This window comes from Stenella coeruleoalba (assembly GCF_951394435.1).
Source record: "Stenella coeruleoalba genome assembly, chromosome: 5".
Lineage (NCBI taxonomy): Eukaryota > Metazoa > Chordata > Mammalia > Artiodactyla > Delphinidae > Stenella > Stenella coeruleoalba.
This window is the reverse complement of record NC_137150.1, coordinates 86,355,125-86,380,606: the sequence shown is the minus strand read 5'-3', so window position 1 is coordinate 86,380,606 and position 25,482 is coordinate 86,355,125. Positions and strand designations below refer to the sequence as shown.

The 25,482-nt window shown below is 39.7% G+C and overlaps 1 protein-coding gene across 11 annotated transcripts in view; it reads left to right on the top strand.

Moving 5' to 3' along the window:
- Positions 1 to 25,482, top strand: part of PHLDB2 (pleckstrin homology like domain family B member 2) — a 130,107-nt gene that overhangs the window by 94,197 nt on the left and 10,428 nt on the right. For 4 of the 11 annotated variants that reach the window (XM_079921609.1, XM_079921618.1, XM_079921616.1 and 1 more), the window contains 7 exons: positions 48 to 203; positions 1,153 to 1,263; positions 3,027 to 3,116; positions 6,614 to 6,757; positions 9,668 to 9,808; positions 10,995 to 11,094; positions 18,547 to 18,754. In XM_079921609.1, the coding sequence (XP_079777735.1) occupies positions 48 to 203; positions 1,153 to 1,263; positions 3,027 to 3,116; positions 6,614 to 6,757; positions 9,668 to 9,808; positions 10,995 to 11,094; positions 18,547 to 18,754 (950 nt within the window). Of the gene's footprint in view, positions 1 to 47; positions 204 to 1,152; positions 1,264 to 3,026; positions 3,117 to 6,613; positions 6,758 to 7,416; positions 7,603 to 9,667; positions 9,809 to 10,994; positions 11,095 to 14,932; positions 14,954 to 18,546; positions 18,755 to 25,482 lie in introns of all 11 variants that reach the window. The other 7 variants (XM_079921611.1, XM_079921614.1, XM_079921608.1 and 4 more) reach the window with 5 other exon arrangements.

Sequence of the window (25,482 nt, the reverse complement as noted above, 5' to 3'; positions counted from 1 at the left end):
CTGCAGCTATTCTGGTGTGTCTTGTTTTCATTCTCTTTCCTCCAAAGGATGCTGACCTGTTGGATGTGGAGAGCAAACACTTTGAAGACCTGGAATTCCAGCAGCTTGAGCGTGAGAGCCGTCTAGATGAGGAAAAGGAGAACCTGACCCAGCAGCTCCTGCGTGAAGTGGCTGAATATCAACGGAACATTGTTACTAGAAAGGTACTTTTGCCAGGTGTTGTTCAATGTGAAAAGTCAAAATATACCCCTTGCTATGTGACAAGAATGATTATTAACATAGCTGTAGCGTGTGTCCATCTGTCTGTCTATCTGTTATAGCTGAATATCTTTGTGTGTTTAACCACGTGTCACATTTGGCAGATCGTGGAGCCTGCCATTTACATGCCAAATGGTGCTCCCAACTAGATAAACCAAGACTTGTTATACTCATCGTTGCTTGATGCTGTAGATGCATTTATGAATAGAAATGTGAAAACAAGGTAGAGAAAATCAGAAATCTAGATATTTGTTTTAAATTACTTGCTTTTGCAATCCTAGTAACTGGATTTAGAATAATTCTACGAACAGTCTCTTTTAGAATGCCTCTGTTCCCATTGCCCAGTAGTTCTCACAGATGGCTGATAGTTTACTACTACTTGAAGCAGCCTCGTGGAATGCTATGCAGATGACCGCCTCCATCCAGCCCTGAGCACCCGGATGTCCAGTCCAGAATTCAACTCCTGTTCCAGAATTTAGAATCGCACCCCTGTGCTCTGTACTAAACTGATAAAGTTGAGGGAGAGGATGGAGAAGGTGACTTCTTAAGCTTTCAGTTTAAATAAGAAATTCCATTGTTTTTTCTCATGAGGCATCTCCCAAAATGATGCCAAAAATTCATTTATATTCTAACACAAGATTTCCTGTTGACTTCCAGGTTCTTGAAATAGATTTTGAATCACTTGGCCTTAGGTAAAGAAAAGCCTTGAGCTTGTCAGTTCAAAGAAACTGCTCATCGTCTCTGGGTAATAATCACTGCCTACCTACCATCAGTGAAATGTGGTCACTGTGCTTCAGGTTATAACACTTTTTCTCCCTTTCCAGGACAGACTGGAAAACCCTTGAATGTCTAATGTACATCTCTATGGTCGTTTTTTTTTTTTTTTTCCTCCAGGAAAAAATTTCTGCATTGAAAAAGCAAGCTAATCACATTGTCCAGCAGGCTCAGAGAGAACAAGATCATTTTGTGAAAGAAAAGAATAACTTAATAATGATGTTACAGAGAGTAAGTATTTCCTTTTCAGCACTGGTTGCAGTAAAACACAGGTTCCAACTCAGGGAAGGTTGCTTCCATCAAAGTAAGTACCTTTTAATAAAGAATAGTGAATTATAATTTGAGGAAGAATTTTCTATATACATTTTTATTTAATCCTCCACATTAATGAGCTGATGCTCTGAATGATTAACTATAATACAGAAAATAAGCAAAGACATTTTATTCATGCTTCTTCCACGGTGTGAAAATCCAAACTATGAAAAATCTGTATGTTTTCTGATTTTCTTCTTTTAAAAAATATCATATTTTTCATCAGATAGGTAAAACATATTCTGCTCTTTTTACTGCTCTCAAACATTTTGGCTCAGTTGCTCTGTTGTTTTGAACTCCCATTATTTGCATGTGGGTCTTCCTGGCAAAGGCCCAATAAAAATGCCAACAGATTTTTTTGTAGAAATTGACAAGTTGATGCTAAAATTTGCAGTTGATCTTCATTATTCATGCAGTCTGTATTTGTGAATCCATCTGCTCACTAAAATTCATTTGTAACCCTAAAATTAATACTTGTCATGCAGTCATGGTTGGACAGGCACAGAGCAGTGAAAATTTTGAGTCACTCAATGGACATGCATGTTCCCAGCTGAGATTGAACAAGGCACTTCTCTGCCTTCTTGTTTTATTTCTCTTACTGTAAACAAGTGTCCTTTTTGTGGACCGTTTAGTGCCATGTTTTCACATTTTTGTGCTTTTTGGTGATTTTGCTGTTTAAAGTGGCTCACAAGTGCTGAAGTATTGTCTGGTGTTCCTAACAGCAGGAAGGCTGTGATGTGCCTTATGGTGAAAATACATGTGTTAGATAAACAGCTTTCAGGCATGAATTATGGTGCTGTTGGCTATGAATTTAATGTTAATGTATCAACATTGTATATTAAATAAGATGTCTTTAAAAAGAGACACACATAAAACAAAGTTATGCAGTAATCAGTTGACGAAAATATTGTGACCAGAAACCCAATGGTTCGATATTCTCTAGTTCAGTGTTCATGGCAACATTATAGAACACAACTACTGCAGATAATGAGAATCGACTGTATATGAAAATGTAAAGGGCATAGAGTAGCTGAAACAACTTTGAATAAGAAGAACAAAGTTGGAGGATTTATACTATTTGACTTCAAGTTTTACTATAATGCCGTAGTATTTAAGAGGGTGTGGTACTGGCATACAAATAGACATATAGAGCAAAGGAACAGAACAGAGTCCAGAAATAGACCCACACATATACTGTCTATTGATTCTTGATAAAGGTTCTAAGACAATCCAGTAGGGAAAGGGAAGTCCAGCCTGTGTTGCTGGATCAACTAGGTAAACATGGAAAAAAATGAATCTCAATACCATTCATCCTCACACCATGCATATAAATTAATTTGAGACAGATTATAGACCTAAACATAAAAATTAAGGTGAAAAAGTTTCTAGAAAATACAGGTGTGCAAGTACACCTTCATGGCCTTGGAGTAAGCAAAGATTTCTTCAAGAGGAAATGACAGAAGGCTTGTATCCAGAATACATTAAAAACTCCTACAAACTCAAAAATAGTAGATAACTAACCAATAAATAAATTTTTAAAAAACAGACAAAAGACTGGAATTGAAACACTTCACGAGAGAAGTTATGTGAAGAGTCAGTAAGTCCCATGAAAGAATACTCAGTCGTTAGTCATCAGGGAAATACAAGGTTGACTCAGTTTAATAGATTTTGTGTTCCTTCAGGAAAAGGAAAATCTTTGTAATTTGGAAAAGAAATACTCCAGCCTCTCTGGGGGCAAAGGGTTTCCTGTCAACCCCAATACTCTAAAAGAGGTAAGCTGTGATTTTTCTTGTCTACTCATATCACCTTAGAACTCAGGAGATGTGCCTCAGTTTTATGCGATTAGCTGACTAGGAAAAACACTAACTGAAGTGACTTACGAAAGCACTCAATGCTTTGATGGTTTTCCTGCCTTTTGTTATTTGTGCTTTGAGAATTTCAGGGATTATCTTTGTGTCTAATGCAGATTCACTCTGTGTGTGTGTGTGTGTGTGTGTGTGTGTGTGTGTGTGTGTGTATGTGTGTATACTTTGCTTAACAGTGACATTGTGGGTTAACTTGAAGTTTCAAAATATTTAGGATCCAGACCAAAGCTAGTCTTAAATTCTCTTCTTTCCTTCCTCCATTTTCCTTTCTCAGTTTCTCCTCTTTCCTACTTTCTTCTCTTTCTCCTGTCTTCTAGAACGTGAAAATGCCCCCAAACATCTCTCTCTCCTTTTCCCCCCAATGTTGTCTATGCTATTTTTGCCCCTAAGTCGGAAAATCCTGTTTACATTAAGTTGTACACTCTCTTTATCCCAAACATCCATCTTTTCCCAGGTCCCACCGCCACCCTTTCCCAAATACCTTTTTACAGAGCTACATTGCTATAATGGTTAAATATTTTAACTCTAATTTGGAAAATTAAAACGCTGACTGAGAAAGAAAATAGTTTTATTTTTTTTCAAAAAGCTAAAGAAAAAGCTTGCTTCTGCATAAAATTTTTCATAATAACAAAAAACCCTTTAAAAAGACAGCAGAGTTAGGAATTCCTTCATCGAAAGTAGTGTGTGTGCGTGTGTGTGTGTGTGTGTGTGTAGGTGTGTGAGGTAAATGCTCATCACATAATAGGAGTGAATAATATGTCCCTCGGAAGCATTTTGTGAAATGTTTCCAAAAAACTTTTTTAGACCATTCAGTTTCTAGTTTCTCTCCGTTATTTAGAACACAGATCCAGCAGATTCACTGCATAAAGAGTGGTTGTGAATGGAGGGTAGTGGAATATGGTTGTCAGTGAGGTGGGCAGGGGCTGGGTCTTGTGAGTCATGTTAAAGAAATTTGGTTTATTTTATGTGGATGGGAAGCCACTGAGGGATTTTAAGCAGGGAAGTGACATTATTTGAGGTCCATTTGTTAAAGCTCACTCTGGGATTCTCTACTGGATTATAAAGAGGAGATGCTGGGAAACCAGTATAGTGGTGATTGCAATAGTATAGGCTGGAGGTGCCGGTGGCTTGGATTTGAACAAATGAAGAGAGATGATGGAGAAAATTAGCTGGATGCAGAAATACTTTGGAGACAGAGTTGACAGTTCTTGTTGATAGATTGGATGTGGGGATGAAGTAAATTAAGGGTATTGTCAGGAATGCTGCCGTTATTCCAGTTTGAATAATGAGGTTGATGGTGAGTAGCTGTTACTGAGATAGGGAAGACTGGGGAAAGAATAGATTTGAGAGGGAAATGCGGTTTGACTCTGGACATACTGAGTTTGAAGGGCTTGTGGCTTCCAAGTGCATTAGATAAGCTCTAAGGTCACTTCACCTCTTAAAAGAATAAAATCTTTCCCTTTCTATTATTCAAGAGTTGTTCTTATTCTCTGCAGCCCTCCTGTTGTCAAAATCCAATTTGCCTTTTTGACTGTATTGGTGTGTCTGCAACTCTTGTGTTTGTTGAGTGGCTGTGTGTCCTCCTTCATGTCAAGCAGACTTGGCTCAGAAGATGTTTTGATTGTCTCCTTCCTTCCTTCCTTCCTTCCTCTCCCTTTCTTTCTCTCTCCCTCTTTCCTTCTTTCTCTCTCTCTCTCACTCTCATTCTGTCTCTTTTTTTAAAGAGTCGTGAATTTATATCCAACTCTTTTAAACAAGTCCCACTTTTGGAAAATGACGTACATTTTTGAAGCAATTAATTAGGATATATGGTTATGACTCATATAAAGAATCCAACCTTGGTTTTGAAAGCTTCTACTATCAACTTAGCAAAAGAATAACTCAAAGTTGTTACTCTTCACTGTCATTCATTATCAAAGATAAAATAAATTTGACAACCTAGTTGTCAACTTCCTTTCTTCAACTTAATCTTATAAGACTTTACATGGTATCTATTGCCCCTTTCTGAAGTGCAAGACTGAATTCAGCAGCATTTTGATACCTCCAATTTATAAACAGTCAACTCTGGCTTTCTCCACTTTGTCAGAATTATAAATTCTCAGTGAAAACCTTGCTTGCAGCCTGGAATTTTTGCTTCACCAACATAGCAATATCTTGCCTTTCCTGGAGCCACTGTTTGAAAGGATTGATGGGCAAATAGAAGAATCCAAGTGTTAAATTTAACTCAATTTACTTTTAAAAGAGAGATATTGGGCTTCCCTGGTGGTGCAGTGGTTGAGAGTCCGCCAGCCGATGCAGGGGACACGGGTTTGTGCCCCAGTCCGGAAAGATCCCACATGCTGCGGAGCGGCCAGGCCTGTGAGCCATGGCCTCTGAGCCTGCGCGTCCGGAGCCTGTGCTCCGCAATGGGAGAGGCCACTACAGTGAGAGGCCCGCGTACTGCAAAAAAAAAAAAGAGATATTAATTTATACCCTTTATTCTTTTTTTCATACTGTTTTATTGGTGTGGTGAAAATCATGAATGGTCTGTACAATTACTTTCCATGGTAATTTACAAGTGCCTTTTCCTCAAATATAAATTCAGGAGTTTTGATTCTCATCAACTTTAATTCATGGTATTTTCTCTAAACTGAAGCCAGAACTGAATCATTGAATTTAAAAGTAACTGGAAATTCTCAGTCCTAGGGGTAGAGTTGGGAGTTGGGCAAGCTGCCTTAAATTGAAACATCCTCAAGCTGCAACTTCATCTTAGGGATTTGTGTGTGTGTGTGTATGCACATGTGTATACACGTTTCTCTTGCTAAGGAAGGCTCACAAGAGAACAGTGTCCTTTTTATTTTCATTTTGTTGAGACACCTAAAAGCAAGATTCCATTATGAATAAATTACTGCTTTATAAATGTCTTAGTGCAAAACCCAGTAGGCTTTAGTCTACATTTGTTCACTCTCTAATTTGTCAGGAAACAGAAGAAGAAGGGAAAATCTAAAAATAAAGATTTATGGAAAAGGCTCTTGAATTAGAGAGTGATTGCACTGTCGATTTTATGTCTCGTATTTATTTTTGCTTGCGATGATTTTAAATGCTGTGTAGTGACATCCTATTCAGTCAACAGAATGAATGCCGACATGGATGGACATGTAAATCAAAGGTATTGGGTTATTTATAATAAAGTCATTTTGATTTTGTCTGAAAATTTACTTTTAATGTTTGAAATATCATTTTTCAAGAGTAAGCACCATAAATCCATTTTAATAGTTGATGACTGCCTTAATGAAACATCTGATAAGACCACAGATACCTGGCTGTGATGCTCTACGCTAACTCCATTGTACTGGAGCATTAATACTCTCGCACGCCTCAGCTCTTGCTTTCCTTGTGTTTAACTTCTGAATTCCTCCTTTTAGGGCTATATCATTGTAAATGAAATTAATGAGCCATGTGGCAATTCCACGAATCTCTCCCCTTCCACTCAGTTCCCTGCTGACGCTGACGCTGTTGCCACTGGGCCTACCACAGCTGTGCTGGCGAGCCAGCCACAAAATAAAGAGGTGTGTTGGCATGCCATTTCATTCATTCACTGCTTTCCTCATGTCAAGAATTAACCCATGGTTAACTGAAAATAAGGGTGTGTGAGACAAATATTTGTTTGGTTGACCAGAGGACCAAGAGTGATGGTGAGATGAAAAAAAACAGACCGATTTGGGGGTAGTGCTCTACCAATGATAATACTAGAAACCATGAAATATATGGTACAGAGTATAGAGTACTAGGAGAAGTAAGTTCAGAAAAATGAACTATACATATATATAAATTCACACACACACACATATATATCTCTTAGCACTTTAGCCCAACCTACTTTTCTTAGAAACCAAAAAGCCTTTCTAAAATTGTTGGTTTGAATCACCTTTCCAGTTTGATTTTGTCTTCTATTTTGTTTTGCAGTATGGATTTCTTTTTAATATTAAGCTGCTTTAAAACATCTGTGGAGGTGTAAATAATAGTAAATTAAAATACCTCTTACGGATCCAAGTTGCTCACAGTGTGAGATCTTAACAAGAGGCTAAATTGAAAGATACTGCCCATCATTTATGCCTTCTTGATTAACATATAAGAAAACAAAACAATCAGATTATCGATTTCATTTCTTTGTCTTATTCTTTCATTTCATATGGACACATATATATTTTTTCTTTCTCCTCTAAAGCAAAGAGCACCTGTCTGTTCTGGATTTATGTTTCCTTCCACCCTTTCTCCTCACCCTATCACTCAACCTCCATCGGCCCCTTGGCCTGAAGTCGTGGCTACATCTGTCGATTCTTTTCCTTTAAATGACACACCACCTCCTCTACCAGCTAAGAAACACAGAAGGCAGCAGCAACAGGACCAGCAGGTAATTAGGAGCTGGTGTTTAGAGTTTCACCTTAACAACAAACTTAACTGATGTGAAATCTTTTCTTCAACTTTTCCAAAGGTATTTTTTTGTTTTGTTTTTCCTGATCCCTTTTTATTTATTTACTTTTTTAAAGATTTTTTTTTGATGTGGACCATTTTTAAAGTCTTTATTGAATTCGTTACAATATTGCTTCTCTTTTATGTTTTGGTTTTTTGTCCGTGGGGCATGTGGGATCTTAGCTCCCCAACCAGGGATCGAACCTGCACCCCCTGCATTGGAAGGCGAAGTTAACCACTGGACCACCAGGGAAGTCCCCCTGGTCCCTTTTGAAAAACTCAAAACCTAACAAAGAGGTGGCAGGTGGGTTGCAGAATATGTGCTAGGGTCTTCCAAAGGTATTTTTTAAAAAGATAAGATGCATACTCCTGTTTTTTTTAAGGACATTTATTATGGCCTAAGAGTGTGGGGATTGTTAGAAAGTTTGAGACCTTGATTGTCCTCTCCTGGCTTTTGATATGTTTGAGCTAGTTTCACGTCCTCATGCTTCAGTTCCCATTCAACCAAAATATTGCAACTTACTTCAGGTATTTTTCAAAACCATAATAATTATTTCTATAAAATCCATGGTGTAAAAAGTTGCTGGGTCAACACAAAATATTTTCCTCACACATTATTGAAACCATAATAATAGACATCATTCCTCTGCTATGAGCCAACATTTCCTCAACGTTTTACAAATGTCTCATTTCTTCCTTCTAACAATTCCGTGAAATACGAACTATCTCCATATTGATATTTAGGGAACCGAGGCTCAGCATTGGTGAGTAGCTTGTCCAGGGTAACACCCCAGGCAGTGCATTTGGTCCATAGAACAATAGTTTTTTATCGCACTTTTTAAAATAGATAATTTATTTTTCCAAAAGTGTTGCCCTGCTTTTGATACATTCTATACATACTCATGCTGGGGTATTCAAAAAATCTATTTTGAGACTCCTTTCCATTATAATCAAATCCTTATGTGAATTTGGCCCTAGAAGATCCTAAGGAGTCAGTCAATAGACCCCCCACACACACAAAGTAGGTGAGCTCTAGTTTCCTATGCCCAGCCCTTACCTTTCTTACAGCTACCTTTACTATCTATTACCTTTGGTTAAAGGACTGTATCTCCTCACTACTTTTAGGTTAATAAATATCTAGTATAAACAGATCATTGTAAAGTTAAATTGCAGATATTCTTCATGATTGGCGTGTTTGGAGATTGATAGTAAGTTTGATAACCCAAAGTTGCATTAATTTTTACATATTTCAAAAGCCTGAGTTCAGTATAAAAATGATCAAACCTAACGAACCCCTAACTAGGAAATAAATTTACTATTGAAGACATTTTGGGGGAGGCCAAGAAAAATTTGGATAAGTTTCGAGTTGGCAAAAATTTTGCCTTAGGAATCTGAAAATAAAAATGAAATAGTCAACAGAAGGATTTTTAAATGTGAGGGATTGCTGTAGAGGCTCCTTGGCCAAGATCTTTTTTCAGTCTAGAAGGATGCCTTATATGGAAACATGTGGATTTGGAGTGTGTTTATGTGATTGAAATATGATTCTAACTTTAAACCCACTTCCCTGTTTATGCTTTCTCTTCATTTCTTCCTTCTCCCTTTTCTTATTCTCCTCACACTGGGATCCGTGCCATCACACAGAACTGTCCAGACAGACAAAGGGAGAAACTGCTTACTTGCTTTGTCCACTGGCTGTTCTGCCATCCACATGGCAACCATCATAATAACTTGTAAGTTGTCCTGAGGCCCCAGGGCAGCAGGCACTACTACAGAAATGACAGGTGGATTTTTCTGAATTTTTCTAGGTTCAGTAATAAATTCTTCCAGTGTACCTTACCAAATACTAGCCCAATTTTCTTAGTGAATACAAGTCTAAGTTGAGTAATTTTTAAAAATTCTGTGTTAAAATTCCAAAGCTTCTTTGTACATGCATACCTCTTAATTACTTCAGTGACCTGTTTCAGTTAGTCAAGTTTTGCTATTCTGCTTTACATTTGCATTTAAAGCATTTTAGAAGTCTGGAAGAAAGGAAAAAACAGCACCAAGAAGGCCTCTATCTGAGTGACACTTTGCCTCGAAAGAAAACCACACCTTCCATATCCCCCCATTTCAGCAGTGCTACTATGGGGAGAAGCACCGCCCCAAAGGTAGGACACGGGGAGAACCACGGGCTTCACCTTCAGTGAGTCTTTTTGTCCTTATGTTGACTGACATGCAAAGGCCCCTAAAGGAAATGCTAAATAATATACCATTAAGTTTGCTTGTTGGGCAGATGTCATAACTAAATTGCATTTTCTATCCTGTTCAGAGGATGTTTGGAATTATACGCTCTGGGACCGAAGCACCTGGTCCAGGGTATTTTCTACCACCACACAAGTGGTGAGTAGCCTTCACTTATGTGACACACTCCCGTAGCTATATCCCAGATATGGAAATTGGAGGACATAAGCTCTGGATTCCAGGAATAATGGCAAAAAATATTTATCGAACCATTTCTTGGAGCTGACACTGGGCTAAGCCTTTGACGTGGATTGTTTCTTTGTAAAACCCAGTAACACTAGGTAGTAGAGGTACTAATTAGTATCCCCATTGTATACATGGATAAAACTGAGGTGGAAAGAAGCTAGGTGACTGGTCCACCTGGTCACCTGAAGCTGGTCGGCCCTGAAGCTAGAAAGTGGGTCCATGTGGTCTGATGCCTGAGCTGCCCTCACGCCTGTTCTGCTGCCTTACCAAGGGGTCATGGCAGGAGGAGGGGAAGGGCAAGTGAGAAGGAGGTTTTGAGTGGGACAGACTTTGGAGTCCTTCCCTTGTCCTTAATCACTTTGTTTTCGTCTATTTTATAAACTGGTGTTCCAAGGAATTTGCTATTTTAAAAGTGCTAAAACCACCGGGATAGTTAATGTTACGTGTCTCCAGTTTTCAGCCCACTCGATCGCTTGGAGCAGATGGAAACTGGTGCCCTTGTAACGTGTGTGGATCTGCTCTGTCCTTGTGCATGATGTGCATGCGTTCTTGTCCCTGCATCTGCTCCTCTCGCATGAAGGACTCTGAGTTGTTCTCCAAGGTGGTTTTGGACAGTGTTTTCCCTATCTGTCTTCACTTTTGGAACTGCTGCCACTGGAGGAATGGCTGTGATGTTGAGACTGCTGTGGAGCTCCTGGGGAGGGACAACGACTGGGCTTTACCATTTAGCATCAACACACGGGGTGCAAAGACCTACCTTCGCTGCCTTCTGCGCTTAGATAGGAGCTAGGAATCAGCGATGTGACCATGTCCAGAAGGACCCTTGGGCCTGCAGTTTGCCTGAGTTTTTCCTCCTGTTTCTCACAGGGCCACCTGCCCCTGGGACAGAGCAACAGCTGTGGCAGTGTGCTCCCCCACTCGCTGGCAACCATGACCAAAGACTCAGAATCTCGGAGGATGCTCAGAGGTAGGTACCTTTTAAGCCCAGTGTCATGTCCTTTGTCAAGCATTAGAATTCCTCAGGGAGGGGGAGACCAAACAGAGTTGGGGATCGTTAGGGAGGGGATCAACCTAAGTCCTCAACTTTACTCGTTTCATTTTTTTAAAATTTTATTGAAGTATAGTTGATTTACAATGTTGTGTTAATTTCTGCTGTACAGCAAAGTGATTCAGTCAACTTTACTCTTCATGTGTCCACTTAGGGGAGGGATATATAGATGTATACTTCCTTATTGTTGTACTGAGATAAGTTTTCCTATATGCACATTAGGCTGGTACATAACCATTGTATTTTATAAATTCAGTAGACTTCTCCAATCAGAAAGGCCCACAGAGAATACTAACCTTCCCATTTGATTGGGAGAAGGAAAAAAGAGACCCCTGAGATCCTGAGAGATTACCAAGGCACTTAACCGAGTCAGATCACTCGCCTGGTTTGTGGCTGAGCCGCCCTGTTGAACACGTGCTAAAGACTCATTGAGCTGACACAGAGCACTAGTGGCTCAGGACAGACTTCCCTTAGGCCTTTTAAAGTGGGTTGAGCTTTTTTTTTTTTGGCGGTAGGCAGGCCTCTCACTGTCGTGGCCTCTCCTGTTGCGGAGCACAGGCTCCGGACGCGCAGGCTCAGCGGCCATGGCTCACGGGCCCAGCCGCTCCGCGGCATGTGGGATCTTCCAGGACCGGGGCACGAACCTGCGTCCCCTGCATCAGCAGGCGGACGCTCAACCACTGCGCCACCAGGCAAGCCCGGGTTGAGCTTTTATTCTATGTGGTTGTTAGGTTTCAGGTAGACTTGGACTCTCAGCATGTTCTGTTTCTTTGTAATATGTTGCATCTCTCATGGGGTTCTCAAGTAGTCTTTGTGGGGCTAGAAGAAAATACCGTAAGGCAGTTCCAGAGGTGAGCTTCTTGTGCAGATTAGATTTATTGTGTTAACACGGTAGTTTAGGTCAGCTTATATTGGCCCTCACTTTTGAGCAGGCATGGTGCTAGACAGCAAAAATACAAATAAATTACATGATCTTTGCCCTTGAGATGCCTAGAGTCTCATGAGGAAGAGAAAAACAAACAGATGCTTTCCATAAAGTGTGGTAAATGCAGTGATGGATGTATGCCCGGGATGTGAATGGGGATGCTGACAGAGTGATGAGCGTCTGGCCTCTCAATGTGTTCATTAGTGGGATTGAAACCCTTCCCTCTCAGCCAGCTTAGAGGCAATTCTGACTGCTCGGCCTCTTTGCTAACGTCACCAGGGAATAATCACTAGTACCATTAGAAATATGTTTATATATTGGTGTATATATATGCATGTATACATAATGTGTATATGTGTGTGGATAAGTGAGCTATATCTATATCACTTGAATGAGGATTTCCTATCATTACCAGAGTGATTTAAGAGTTAATAGAAGCTGTGGTGTTCCTAAAAGTGGTTTATAATATATGAGAGGTTTACAGTGTTAACCTTTGAATAAAATACATTTGATTGAACTTCTCTTTTATTTTATCATAATTTCTTAATAAACTAAAAATATCTCTTATGGTATATAAATAATAAACATAAATGAGTATATTTTGGCTCTCATTAATCACTGTTCGCTTGTGGGTCAAGTCTGTTTTCTGTTGATGCATTTCTCTGTGATATTTATAGACTTCTTTTTAAATGGATTTTTCCCACTGGCTGAAGGCATCAAAGTTTGGACTGGCCACGGCACCCACACTTTATGTTGAAAGTTTTTGCCTTAAGATAGAGAGTAAGAAAAACTAGTCCTTTATACCAAACAAACCTGTAAACAATACTGTGTAAGAGGATTCTTGTGAGAATATGGTGAAACTGGAGGGATGTTTGATCTCTATTTTTCTCATCTGTGTTCCCCCCAAATAATGGGAATCCCCATGTTAGGTCCATGAAGAAGAACTGAGCCAGTTCCCTTAGGTCACATTAGGTACCGTCTACAAAATCTATTGTCTTTGACCTGTCTTTTGTGCCCCTGTTCTTCACTGTTGGGTCTTTTGTACATCCCAGAAGTCTGCAGCCTGTCCTTCCCTGCTGCAGCTCTGAGTGGTGTTCCTCTTAAAGAGTTTCATGTGGTGATGATGAGACAGCTTCCAAGGAAATAGAGAAGCCTCATATGTGTGCTGACCCAAGAGGATGTGATGTATCTTGTGAGGCCAGCCTGCCACCCTTGGCTTCCCTGCCCAGAGGAGGAAGGGTCAGGGACTGCAGTTTTTAAAATTGGCAGGATTTTCTACTAAAATTGGACCATAAAATTGGCAGGATTTTCAACTAAGCCCATACAGGTGGCCCACAAGGACCAGGGAGGATGACTCATAATTTCATTTGGAATTGGGTTTCACTACTACTTGTTGGCTCCATTAAAGTAGCAAACACCAAGTAAAAGTCCATGGTTTTGAAAAAATCAGACCTTGCACATTTTTCATTAACTCAAATTAAATAGGTCTTATCATTTTTGTGACTTACACAAATTAACTTAAATGAACTATTTTTTTGCTGCTTATTCGTAATGGATACATCAAGGACGATGGTGTAAGTATAAGCCTTCCTTCAATAAGCACTTTTTTAGTAGCCCTGACAGCGTGAATCGTGCAAACAAAGATCTCTGAGAGCAGAGTTTAAACCAAAGAGTCCAGGGACTCAGATCCTAAAGTTGTAATGGTTATTGGCTTTTGTACAACTTGTGAACTATTCCTTTGTAAGCTTTAGAATGAATGAAATCTTTGTCCTTTTATCTTCTGTTCAATGCAGGAAAGCCCAAGAAAGGTATGACAACCTCCCTGTGTGGTGTTTTTGTTTCCAGCAAATAATGAAAGGTCATTGTCATCTTTAAGAAGTGATCAGATTTAAAACTGTACAATGGTGGACTTTTAGTCTAATGATTCTTCCTTTTTACACATTAGAGGAAAATCGTTGCACATTTGCTAGAAGCACAATGCTGCGTGCAGCTGCTGTTCATTGACCGGCAGCTGCATGACCCTCTTTGTTTTGATTTTTTTATTGCAAGGTCAGACCATGCAGGAAACACGAGTGCTTCGGAAGCACCGTTTCGTAAGACTCAGGATCTAGATAAAGAAAAGAGTGGGCCTTGTGATGTGTGTAGGCTAAGTGTAAAATATGATGTTTCCCCTTTATAAAGGCCAGGTATAAATAAGGCAGGCGCAGGCTATGTGAGACGATGGAAGGATCTAGGAGGCTCCTACCTATTCCTTCCATTTAAGCCTCGAGACTTAGTAAAGAGTGAAGAACAGCCTAAATCGCTGGCTAGAATAAATGATTCTTATGTGGCTGGGAGACAGAAATGTAGGGCATTAAAAGACTGACTTGCTATAAAGTTTGATGGACTGTGCTTCAAATCATTGAATGGCATTTTACAAACCTTAAGTCTTAAAAACTATTTGTTAATGTCTTCTTGGAAAAAAGAATTGTTTTATAGATATAATCTTGTTTTTATTCTCCCTATTTTCTAGTTGAACATGTGTGAAAAATTCTTTTCTTCTGTAACAGATCATTTCTGACTGTGTGCATGTATCAGAAGCTTGTTTTTGTTTTGTTAACTTCTTGAGTTCGTCTCTATAAACTCAAATTTAATCTAAAAATGTGAATATCTTACCTTGTCAAGCTGGTATTGTTACTAACACGGTCAATGACTGCATGTTGGAAGACGTTTATTTTCCCAGGCCCTTTGTCATCCTTTTTGATCTTGTATCTTTTTCCCTTTCTCTATCATTCTCCTCCTCATTCCTGACTTGTCCTGCACCTTCGTCTTCTGGCTGTGGACTATGGTTAGGAAGAGTGAATGTCTCAGCAGGTGAGAAATTGTCAGAAATACTGATTAATTTTATCCTCTTAAACCGAGATTATAATTTTAAGTCATCTCATTTTCTGTATTAAGGCCCAGATAACCATTTTAAGGTATATAACACACATTTGGAAAATATTGGCAAGATTATATATCCCACAATGGTTAACTCACAAAGCACTTTTCAGGTACAATTACCCAGAATTCATAGAGATTGATTAAAAATAATGATAACAATAATAATAATAAATGGGCCTTGAACGTCCAACCTATTGGCTCTTCCAGGGCAGTGAAGAGAGTTGAGTTGATTAGGATTCCAGGTATGTGCTATGCTTAGTGACCAGCCTCAGGTATTATCAGGTCTTACTTTATAAACTTTATAAAACACCCTATTCAAACAGCCATTTCTATCTGGACAGGAAGGATTTAGAGCATTTACAAGGCCCTTTTTACTTTTCAGATGCTGTCCCACTGCTGAATATTATTCTTGCTACATAATTTAAAAACAAAAAACCAAGCAGTCTCAGGGATTTGGGGAAGTCTCATTTTTTCCAGTCCACTTACTTTGCCCCACCCGAAACAGTAGATGCATTCCACTTCCTTATTTAGTCACTAATATATTGGGTTGGCCAAAAAGTTCATTTGGGTTTTTCAGTAACATCTTATGGAAAAACCTGAACAAACTTTTTTTGGAATTTCTTGAACAAGTGCATTCAGTCAGTGACTCTTTATTTTGTGACATCTGAATGCTAAACAAATGGGGATTCTGTGGTGAACAGGACATATATGACCCCCTCCCTGATAACTCGTACTTGAGCAGTGGCTTAATCCAGCTCACACCTGTTCTGGTGCTGCTTCATGCACAGCAGTTCTTCTTGGGCCTCCTACCAGGAACGCTCCTTCCGTCTCCTGTGCTTCCATGGTGTCCTTCTGTTGAAAGTATCTGTACCTTTAAATGGCCAGGCCAGAGCCTGGATCCTAAAGCCAGCTCTTAGGAATCACGCTGGTGCAATTCTGGGGTCACGAGGGAGAGGTCCATGCCCTCGATTGTAATTGCAGGGGTAACTTGTTTTTTTGGAATTGTTCAGGAGAGAGGAGGCTAAGCCAGGTGACAGCTGAGTTCACTGAGATCAGTAAAATATTGCCGGTTGCGAGGATAGAAGGAACTGCATAAGATGGACATTCTCACTCACACTGGATCCACAGGAGACTAAACTCTTGCCTTGGAAGCTACTTGTTAGAAGCAGCCTTTTTCGTTTAAGTTGCCACGAAAATGCAAGGTGCTTATCCTACCACCAGAGTGATGCAAGGTTTTCTCAGACGTAGAGCAAAGAAATAAAATAAAAATAAAACACGTAGTGAGGCGATCTAGGGAATTTACATTCACAGTCCTTAGCACAGCACACACTGTAACACGGCTCTCCCTCATGGCTGCATCTGAAAACATGGAGCCAGTTTAGTTTACTGTCTGCCTCACCTGAAGGCGGTAAGTTCATTTTCTTATTCTGTGGTACTTTTGGGGGAAAAAAAAAAAAAAAATCCTGGAACATCTGAGAAGCAGGGCATACAGTTGCTTTAAGAAGAAATACGTTCCCCCTCTTTTCTGCTTTTCCAAAAAAGTGTTAATTGCATTGTAGGAACTGGCTTTTCCTCATAGTGAAAAACTGAAGGGAAGGGAGGTTGTGGCACCTGTCATCACCAAGGAGATAAGTCTTATATGTTTGAAATGACAGGGCTGTCTTTTAGGGATGTTTTGTTCATACTAAAACAAGGAAGTGTCTTCCATGTCGTTGGTGCCAGTGTGAAGGTTTCCTTGCCAACGAACCTTTTTTGAAAGTATGAGGAAAGATATGTGTGTGAGCTTTTCAAATAATTTCTGGTGTTTTTTTTTTTTATCGTCCCCCTTTTTTTTCATAATGAATAATTGGAAACGATTTAACAGGAGCAGTTAGTAATTCCAAAAGTTCAAGTATCAAAGGTAAATATTTGAGTAATGAATTATTTTGCCATTCTTAAGACAAAAAAAAAAAGGCACAAGCTCCACGCTTATGAACGCACTGGCTTTGTGTTAATGCTTTTATGCATTAATCATTACAATTAATAATATTCTCTCTAAAGTCTCATGATGTGCTATTATGATTTGCATCTTTCCTTAGCAAAGTGATGTGTAGTTTTTACATACGTGTATATTTATAACTTACAATTACATCTTATATCAAGGAAACTTATTTGCCCAGAAATGCCTTAACCTGAACTAACATATTTTCACTTAGACATCTAAAACTGCTCTAAATACTAATGGCATGCAAACTCCTCATGGAACGCTAATCATTTTACAGATTTAGTTTTGGTCTATAATGCTTTGTTAAAGCATCGTGGATGTGGCTTCCGTTTTTAAATGGAAATATTTAATGAACAGCTGAGGAAGCTGTTTGGAATTACTTGCCTTCTTTTGCCCTCTGGCCTGCTTTTTGCCATTTCATTACTAATGAAAAGCCTCATAGAGAGGTAGGTAAAGTACAAGAAAACAGGGAAAATCCAGATGGTCCAACTGTAAACTCTTCATAGGTCTGGTAAGTAAATTTGATCAGGGAGAAAGTGATTGCAAACTATGGTACTGGTTAAAGAAACATCTTTTTAATGAATTAAGGGATTTGTTTATCACTATGACCCCTGATTCCCGAATACATGCTAAATAGAGAATTGAAAGGAAGAATAATTCGATTTGTGATGCCCAAAATCAACTACCAGAAGAAAGCCATAGGATAACACAAAGTCAAGCCAGTGGCCTAATGTGCCAGCTGACCAGGTACCAGGGTAAGGAAAACCCCTCTTATTAGTGGCAACTTTTGCTCCTGTTGATGGGATCCCTATGTTTTCATACGGTTGATATCACCAACTAGCTGAAGGCTGGCCGTTAAGGCAGAAAAAGAAGAGAGCTATATATACCCTAATTAGGAGGAGTACAGCCATTGGAAGGACTGTTGATTCTGAGTGTTTTAAATAAGTAATTGGCAGACAAGGGAATTTGAAAAAAAAGAATGAGAAAAATGTCCGTTTGAACATTAACCAGATTAAAAGTGTGAGTGATATGAGTGAGACACGGGTTTCTCAAATCCTACACCTAGATGATCCACCTATTTTAGGACCAGATCCAGTACCCTTTAAACGGCAATACCACTGAAGAAGGGACTGCCCGTAAACCCTGGTGTTGCTTGTCACTAGAGTCATCTTGCTTCACTTAAACCCAGCTATTATCAGAGGATTCACGGCCTTTCAATGTGTTTCTGTTTTGGTTTTGTGTGTGTGTGTGTGTGTGTGTGTGTGCTGATGTATTATTCTCGGTTGTGCTGAGATGCAGCAATGCCGTAGGAAAGTGTCAAGTGATCTGCTGACAGAAAAGATCATTCCCAAGACCACTTCTTTGAAACTCTTCCTTGCACTGAGCATTATGCCATTTCTTTGATCTTCTTGGCTTCAAAACAAATTAGACCAAGGCCCCAGTTTCATAGGCAGATGTTTTGGGTTCCTGGTTTAAGCCTTAGAAGATCTAAGACTGAAAAAAATGAGGCATACTAACGTATTTATGGCTCTCTCCTTAGGATATAATCACCAACAGATGAGCGAAGGTCAAAGGCAGAAGTCTTCTGAATTTTACAGCCGCACAGCATCTGAATCAAATGTCTACTTGAACAGTTTCCACTACCCAGATCACAGCTACAAGGACCAGGCCTTTGATACTCTGAGCCTAGACAGCTCTGACAGCATGGAGACAAGCATCTCTGCCTGCTCACCTGACAATATCTCTAGGTAAGATGTATTCCTGGGGAAGGTTTCTGGTTTGGAAAAGCACCTGTCGGTTTCAAAAGGTAAAGCCATCAATTTGGGGCCATGTATATGTACAAGCCCAAATATCTGAAACATAAAGACTCTACAGTAGAGAAGACGGTTGGGTGTCGTGGTGGTCTTTGAAAGTAGTTTCTTTGTATCCTGTGTGACTGAGCCAGTCACACACCATCTATCCATTTTCTCCTTTACTCTATTCTTTACGCGTATACTGGGCTTCAAAATGGATTTGCCTCTGTTGGTTGACTCCACCTTCGTTAGGACTACTTTTGATTCAGTAAAGAAGTAATTTCCAGCAACAGAGTAAGAATTTGAAGGCTATCTTACCCTTATGTTTTGTTGAAAGGAAGGCATTAGCTGTTCTGCATATTAAAATTTTGTAAGGATTTAACCCTTCACATTCGTGTTCATACTTGGAGGCAAGCAAAGGTGGTCTTAGGGGATTATGGCCAAAGGTGCATCTAAAATATGGATCTAGTCAGAGCGCTCCTTCAAAAGCTTGTGATGGGGACTTCCCTGGTGGCACACTGGTTAAGAATCCGCCTGCCAATGCAGGGGACACGGGTTCGAGCCCTGGTCCGGGAAGATGCCACATGCTGCGGAGCAGCTAAGCCCGTGCGCCACAATCACTGAAGCGCCTAGAGCCCATGTTCTGCAACAAGAGAAGCCACCGCAGTGAGAAACCCGTGCATCAAAACGAAGAGTAGCCCCCGCTCACCACAACTAGAGAAAGCCCACGCATAGCAACGAAGGCCCAACGCAGCCAAATATTAATTAATCAATTGAAAAAAAAAAAAAAGCTTGTGATGATGCCCTACTACCTTTTTTTTTTTTTAATTTGCGATACGCGGGCCTCTCACTGTTGTGGCCTCTCCCGTTGCGGAGCACAGGCTCCGGACGCTCAGGCTCAGCAGCCATGGCTCACGGGCCCAGCCGCTCCGTGGCATGTGGGATCTTCCCGGACCGGGGCACGAACCCGTGTCCCCTGCATCGGCAGGCGGACTCTCAACCACTGCGCCACCAGGGAAGCCCTGCCCTACTACCTTTTGAATAATGTCAGACCCCAGAGCCTGGCATTCTAGATCCAGCCCAACTCCCCATTCATTCTCTCCTCCTGATACACCTCCCAGAGTTTCTTATTCATTGAGAGGGCGAAGAATTCTCAGATCTCTGTGCCTTTGACCATATTGGTTCTAGCCTTGGGATCATGTAATCTGTTCTTTCTTTTATTTATATGCTCATTCATTCCACAAATCCTTATAGAATATTCTACAGTTAACAGTGAGCCGGAGTGGGCTCAAACTGGCTGGCAAGAGCCAGAGGTGCACATCTCCTCCTAACTCTGTGATCAGTGATGTCATGTTGGTAGCTTGAAATTGGCCACGGTGGGAGTATTTACTCCACATAAATAGACATTTGCTGCATATCAGGGGTTTTGTTTTCCTCCAGAGAGCTAGTTTACCAGCACACCACTATCTAGAGTCAATTCATCCTCTCATTTGTTTATTCCCTCAACCTGTACTTACTGAGCATTGAGAGTGTCTGACATTGCAAAATGTCTTTACCTTCCCCCAACCCCTCCCATTTTAGCCTGGAGAAGTCTTCTCATCCTTTAAGCTGAAACTTAAGTTGGAAACTCATGAGAATTTCTCCTTTCAGGGCATTTTTCTTTCATGTTTCCATGGAACTTGATACTTTTTCCTATTATATCACTGATCACATTGCAGCATACAGTTTTTTTCTTCAATAATTAATTGGTACATTCCTCAGTGTCAAGGAGGATGTCTAATTATCTTTTGGTTTCCACATTCGGCAGAGATCTGGGCACATAGTAGGCATTCAGTAAGTGTCGGCTGAATAAATACCTCGGGATATTTGATTTTTTTCTTTGTTTGATCTATTTCAATTGGCTGAGAACCATTATGAGTTCAACCCCCCAAGCATCCAATATTTAATCAATGTTCATTGAGCAATTGTGTGTCTCAAGTGAAAATGTCTAGTTGAATAATGGCCTTCAAAAAAACTTTCCTCTATTGCAATGAAGTCACAGGCTGGGACAGGAGCTTTGGGGGCTCGACCTGACAACTGCTGTGCTACTGCAGGCAGATCACAGAACTCTCTCGGTCCTGATTTGCTCATCTGCTAAGTGGAGGATTGTTTCTTGAATGCAAGAGGATGATGGATTTTTAAATATTTGGGTGGAAAATTACCATCGTGTATATAGAATTTCTTTCTTCACAAAGGTTTGAATCATTTGCTCCTCACCCCCGCCCCCCAAAAAAGGAGTGACAGAGACAGAGGGAAAGTAATATCAGCAAGGTATACTTAGCTTTGGGTTAGTGTCTCATAAATGAAAAGAATATGAGAGACCTCAATCTAACCAGATATTATAGCCAGGAAATCTGGGGAGTGGAAGAAAAGAAGAAAAGGACAGAGGCTACAGCTTGTGGTAAATAAAATATAGTGTATTTTAATTCTGGCATCATGTTTGAAATATTGATATTACTGGATATATCCTGTCAGAGAAGGAAAGGAGTCCCTTGGGAAAAACACTAAAGCAACCTTGAGAATTATAGGTATTTCTCCTTGTTACAAGGGAAAACTTAATTTAAATTTAAGTAGGGAGTTATATAATAATAAATAATAAAGCTAATTTTTTGCTGCCATTATTTTTTAATGTCAGAAGGGTTAGTATTTCACTTCATTCAATATTAGAAGATACGGTATCTCACTTTTTTGTGGGTTTTTTTTTTTTTTTTTTTTTTTTTTTTGGCGGTACGCGGGCCTCTCACTGTTGTGGCCTCTCCCGTTGCGGAGCAACAGGCTCCGGACGCACAGGCTCAGCGGCCATGGCTCACGGGCCCAGCCGCTCCGCGGCATGTGAGATCCTCCCGGACCGAGGCACGAACCCGCGTCCCCTGCATCGGCAGGCGGACCCTCAACCACTGCACCACCAGGGAAGCCTGGTATCTCACTTTTTAAAACATGAAAGACACTTGAGTGTGTGGAACAATTGGGCATCAAACCATCCATCTCTTGCTCTGAAGGAGCTCTCGTAATACCCGCTGCTCCCAGGAGGATGTCAAAGAGTCATGCAGGGTTGCTTGGAGCTGATGTTCTCAGGACAGAAAGCCTAGAACTTTGAGTACTCATTCGTAAATGCCAGTAAACCGACCAATTAAATGTGTTACTTTTGAATAACAGGACACAAACAAAAGTCAGCAACACGGCAACTATTGTATAATGATGATGGGAGGAATAAAAGTTGACGGTGCAGCCGTTTCATTTCCAAGTATAGGGATCTCAGAGGGGTTTCTTAGGCACTCTGCACTTTTGCAAGGTGTTATTTTGAAAACATCAGACTACTTTCCCAAATAATTGTGAACATTTTAAAGCAGTATTCCTGTGGTGAACTCCTGATAGCTTGACCATTTTTTTTGTCTATTTTTGAGCCATCTTTAATAAATAAATACACTCTATATTATAGTTTTCCTATCTTGGTGGCTTTTTCTGCTCCATTTTCTGCCCCCTGCCTCTTCATCCCCACCAAAACCTGAAAGTAAATATGCATCCCTTCAAATGATCACTCCTCAAACCCCATCTCTCATATTTAAAGGTGGTAACAGCAGCAGTGCAGCAGTGAGTACAGGAAATTACCTTAAAGGGAGACACTTCAGTTAGATTTACCAAGCATTAGAAGTTTAGGTCTAGAGACTTAAGCACAGTGGCCACCAAAATCTTAATTTAATTTTATTTGTTCACCTACTTACTTTTTCTTTAAATGGTTTCCAAAGGTAGAAAATGAGAATTGACTCCACTACATGTGCCACATTAAGAGGATAGCATTATTGCAGAGTGATCATTCCTGGAAGGTAGCTACATGTGGCCATGATCATTTTCCATAGTTACTTCGCAGAGAACTGACCCAGTGCTGCTAGCAGTCATAGATAACTAACCAATCACCATGGTCAGAAATTACAAATAGTATTTATTTAAATATGCTGTCAGATTCTCTGAATGTCAAAAAATTGAAGCCAAAGTAGAAGATGCCTACAAAAGGTCTAGTATAAATAAAAGGGACAGAGAGAGAAAAAACAAACAAACAAGCGTTTCTCTTCTGTGCCACCATCTACCTAAAAAAAGTTCATGCTGCCCTACGATAAGCTTGTACCTATTTTTATGAAGGAAAATGATGGGATAAACATCAGGAAAATGGTAACAGGGAACTAATGTTTGGCATGTATAGTATAACAGCACATCCTAAATGGGAACTTTTTGCAGACAGGTAGAAAAAGAAAGAACTAAAACTTTTTCTCTTTTTTTAGATTTTTAAAAAATTATGTATTAAAATATCCTGAAATTATACACATTTTAAAGAGGTAATTCCATGCTGAAGTTCTAGCAACATAAACTTAGTCTTGTGGTTTATTATGTCACAAAAAACCATTGGTAGAATTATCGAATTACTCAGAGTTGTGGGTACCTTTGCCTTACACTTTTTGTTGAGACATCATTTTCGTGTCCAGCAGAAAGTTCTTTGAGTCAGACAGTGTTTTTGCTTTTTCAACATCATTACTTACACTGTACACAAATATAAAGCTAAGAAAACAGGTCTTGGGTCTTAGAAAACAGCAGCTGAAGGTCAATTCTGCATAAAGTCTGTTTTCTGCTAAAATTATTGAATGAGCTCATAGAGTGTAGTGTTCTGAATACCACCTAAAATTATATGTTCTTATTACTATTGCTAATAAGCCCTGACCTTGTGTTCATGCTTTGAGAAAATGTTAAGGAAGTTGATCTCTCATTATAGTTATTACCCACCAGCAGTGTGTGTGTGGGGCGGGGACAAGACTGGGTATGGGGTTGAGGGCATCCAAGGCTGAGCTTGGTTTTAAGAGATACATCAACCAGAATTTCAGATGCTTCTAATCCCTTCGTTTCAGGCAAAGGTTTGTATTCTGCTTTCTACCCTAGATAGTCAACACCCAGTGTTTGCATTTTATTCTAGGGAATTCTTTCAGAAGAGATACTGAAAACCAGAGGATTTCAGAGGAGGGCAGACAGCTGTCAAAGAGACCAGATAGCCTAATCTTTTTGAATAGAGAAAGATTAGACATTTTATAAGGAGTAGTAATTTGCTTAACCTGAAAAAATGCTTGAGATAATGAATTGAAAATAAATATTCTGGGACAATGGCTTTTCATTTAGTGGCAACATTGGTATGCTGAAGGCAGTCTTGGAAAAGTTTTATGTTTTTATGGAGAATTTTGTTTTGCGTTTTGCTTATTTATTTGTTTGTTGTATGACAATGTTCTTGTTTGCTTTTTTTTCTTCCTTTTTCTGTTTTTGCCTTTGCCCCTAAAGTGAATATTCTAAAAAGCAAATTCAGATTTTGCTGAAAGGTATTATTCAGCACTGAAAACTAAATCTGCTATTTAGATTCCCGTACCCTTGACTGAAGTTTCATTTTTCTTTATGAATATGGGTTTTTACCAAAGTTGGTCACATAAAAAAAGTAATCTTCAGTTGATAAAATAGAATATGGCTAAGTAGAGAAAGGAGGCAAAACTAGTCATCTTTTTTTTTTTTTTTTTTTTGCGGTACGCGGGCCTCTCTCTGTTGTGGCCTCTCCCGCTGCGGAGCACAGGCTCCGGACGCACAGGCTCAGCGGCCATGGCTCACGGGCCCAGCCACTCCGCGGCATGCGGGATCTTCCCGGACCGGGGCATGAACCCGTGTCCCCTGCATCGGCAGGCGGACTCCCAACCACTGTGCCACCAGGGAAGCCCAAAACTAGTCATCTTTATACCATTAATGACCAAGTGATTCAGTATTATTCAGTATCATACAGTAATTACATATGAGATCAGAAATGTGCCTGCCTTCTGAAGGTCAGAATTTGGAGCAATGGGAGAAAGCATTGCTCCTCTTGTAATTTAGGTGGGCTGGAGAAACCAATGATGAGTGTCTTGTGCTACAGGTAATGCATTACAAAGTGTATCTTCAGTGACTTCAGGCTCTCCCTTGGCATGACAGGTGCTAGCCAAATGGCATTTCATTTGTTCCATGCCATTGTATTGACAAGTCTTCACCCTAAATTTCTATAGCAATTGCTTTTGCTTTTCACTGCAGGTGCAGTTCTGATCCCCCCAAAAGTATCAGGTAGTGGCAACACAGTATCATAGAGCAGCAATAATTTTGCTGAATAAAAGTGGTTTACATGTCAAGGAAATATTAAATCAATAGCAAAAGTGTAGCTATAGAGAACAAGTAGGTGTCAATGGATAAAAATTAATTATTTTTTAACAAAATAACCAAAGTAGCTCTTACAGTATGTAAAATATATTTTTTTTTACTGCCTCTATAGTTTTGTCTTCTCCAGAACGTCATATAGTTGGAGTAATAAAGTATTTAGCTTTTCAGATTGGCTTCTTTCACTTAGTAATATGCATGTATAGTTTCTCCATGTCTTTCCATGGCTTGATAGCTCGTTTCTTTTTAGTACTGAATAATATTCCATAGCCTGGATGTAGTATGGTTTATTTATTCATTTACCTACTAAAGGATATCTTAGTTGCTTCCAAGTTTTGGCATTTATGAATAAAGCTGCTATAAACATGTGTGCACAGTACTGATTTTAAGATAAACCATATGTCCTACATTACTGTGGTCATGTTTCTCTTCAAAAGAAC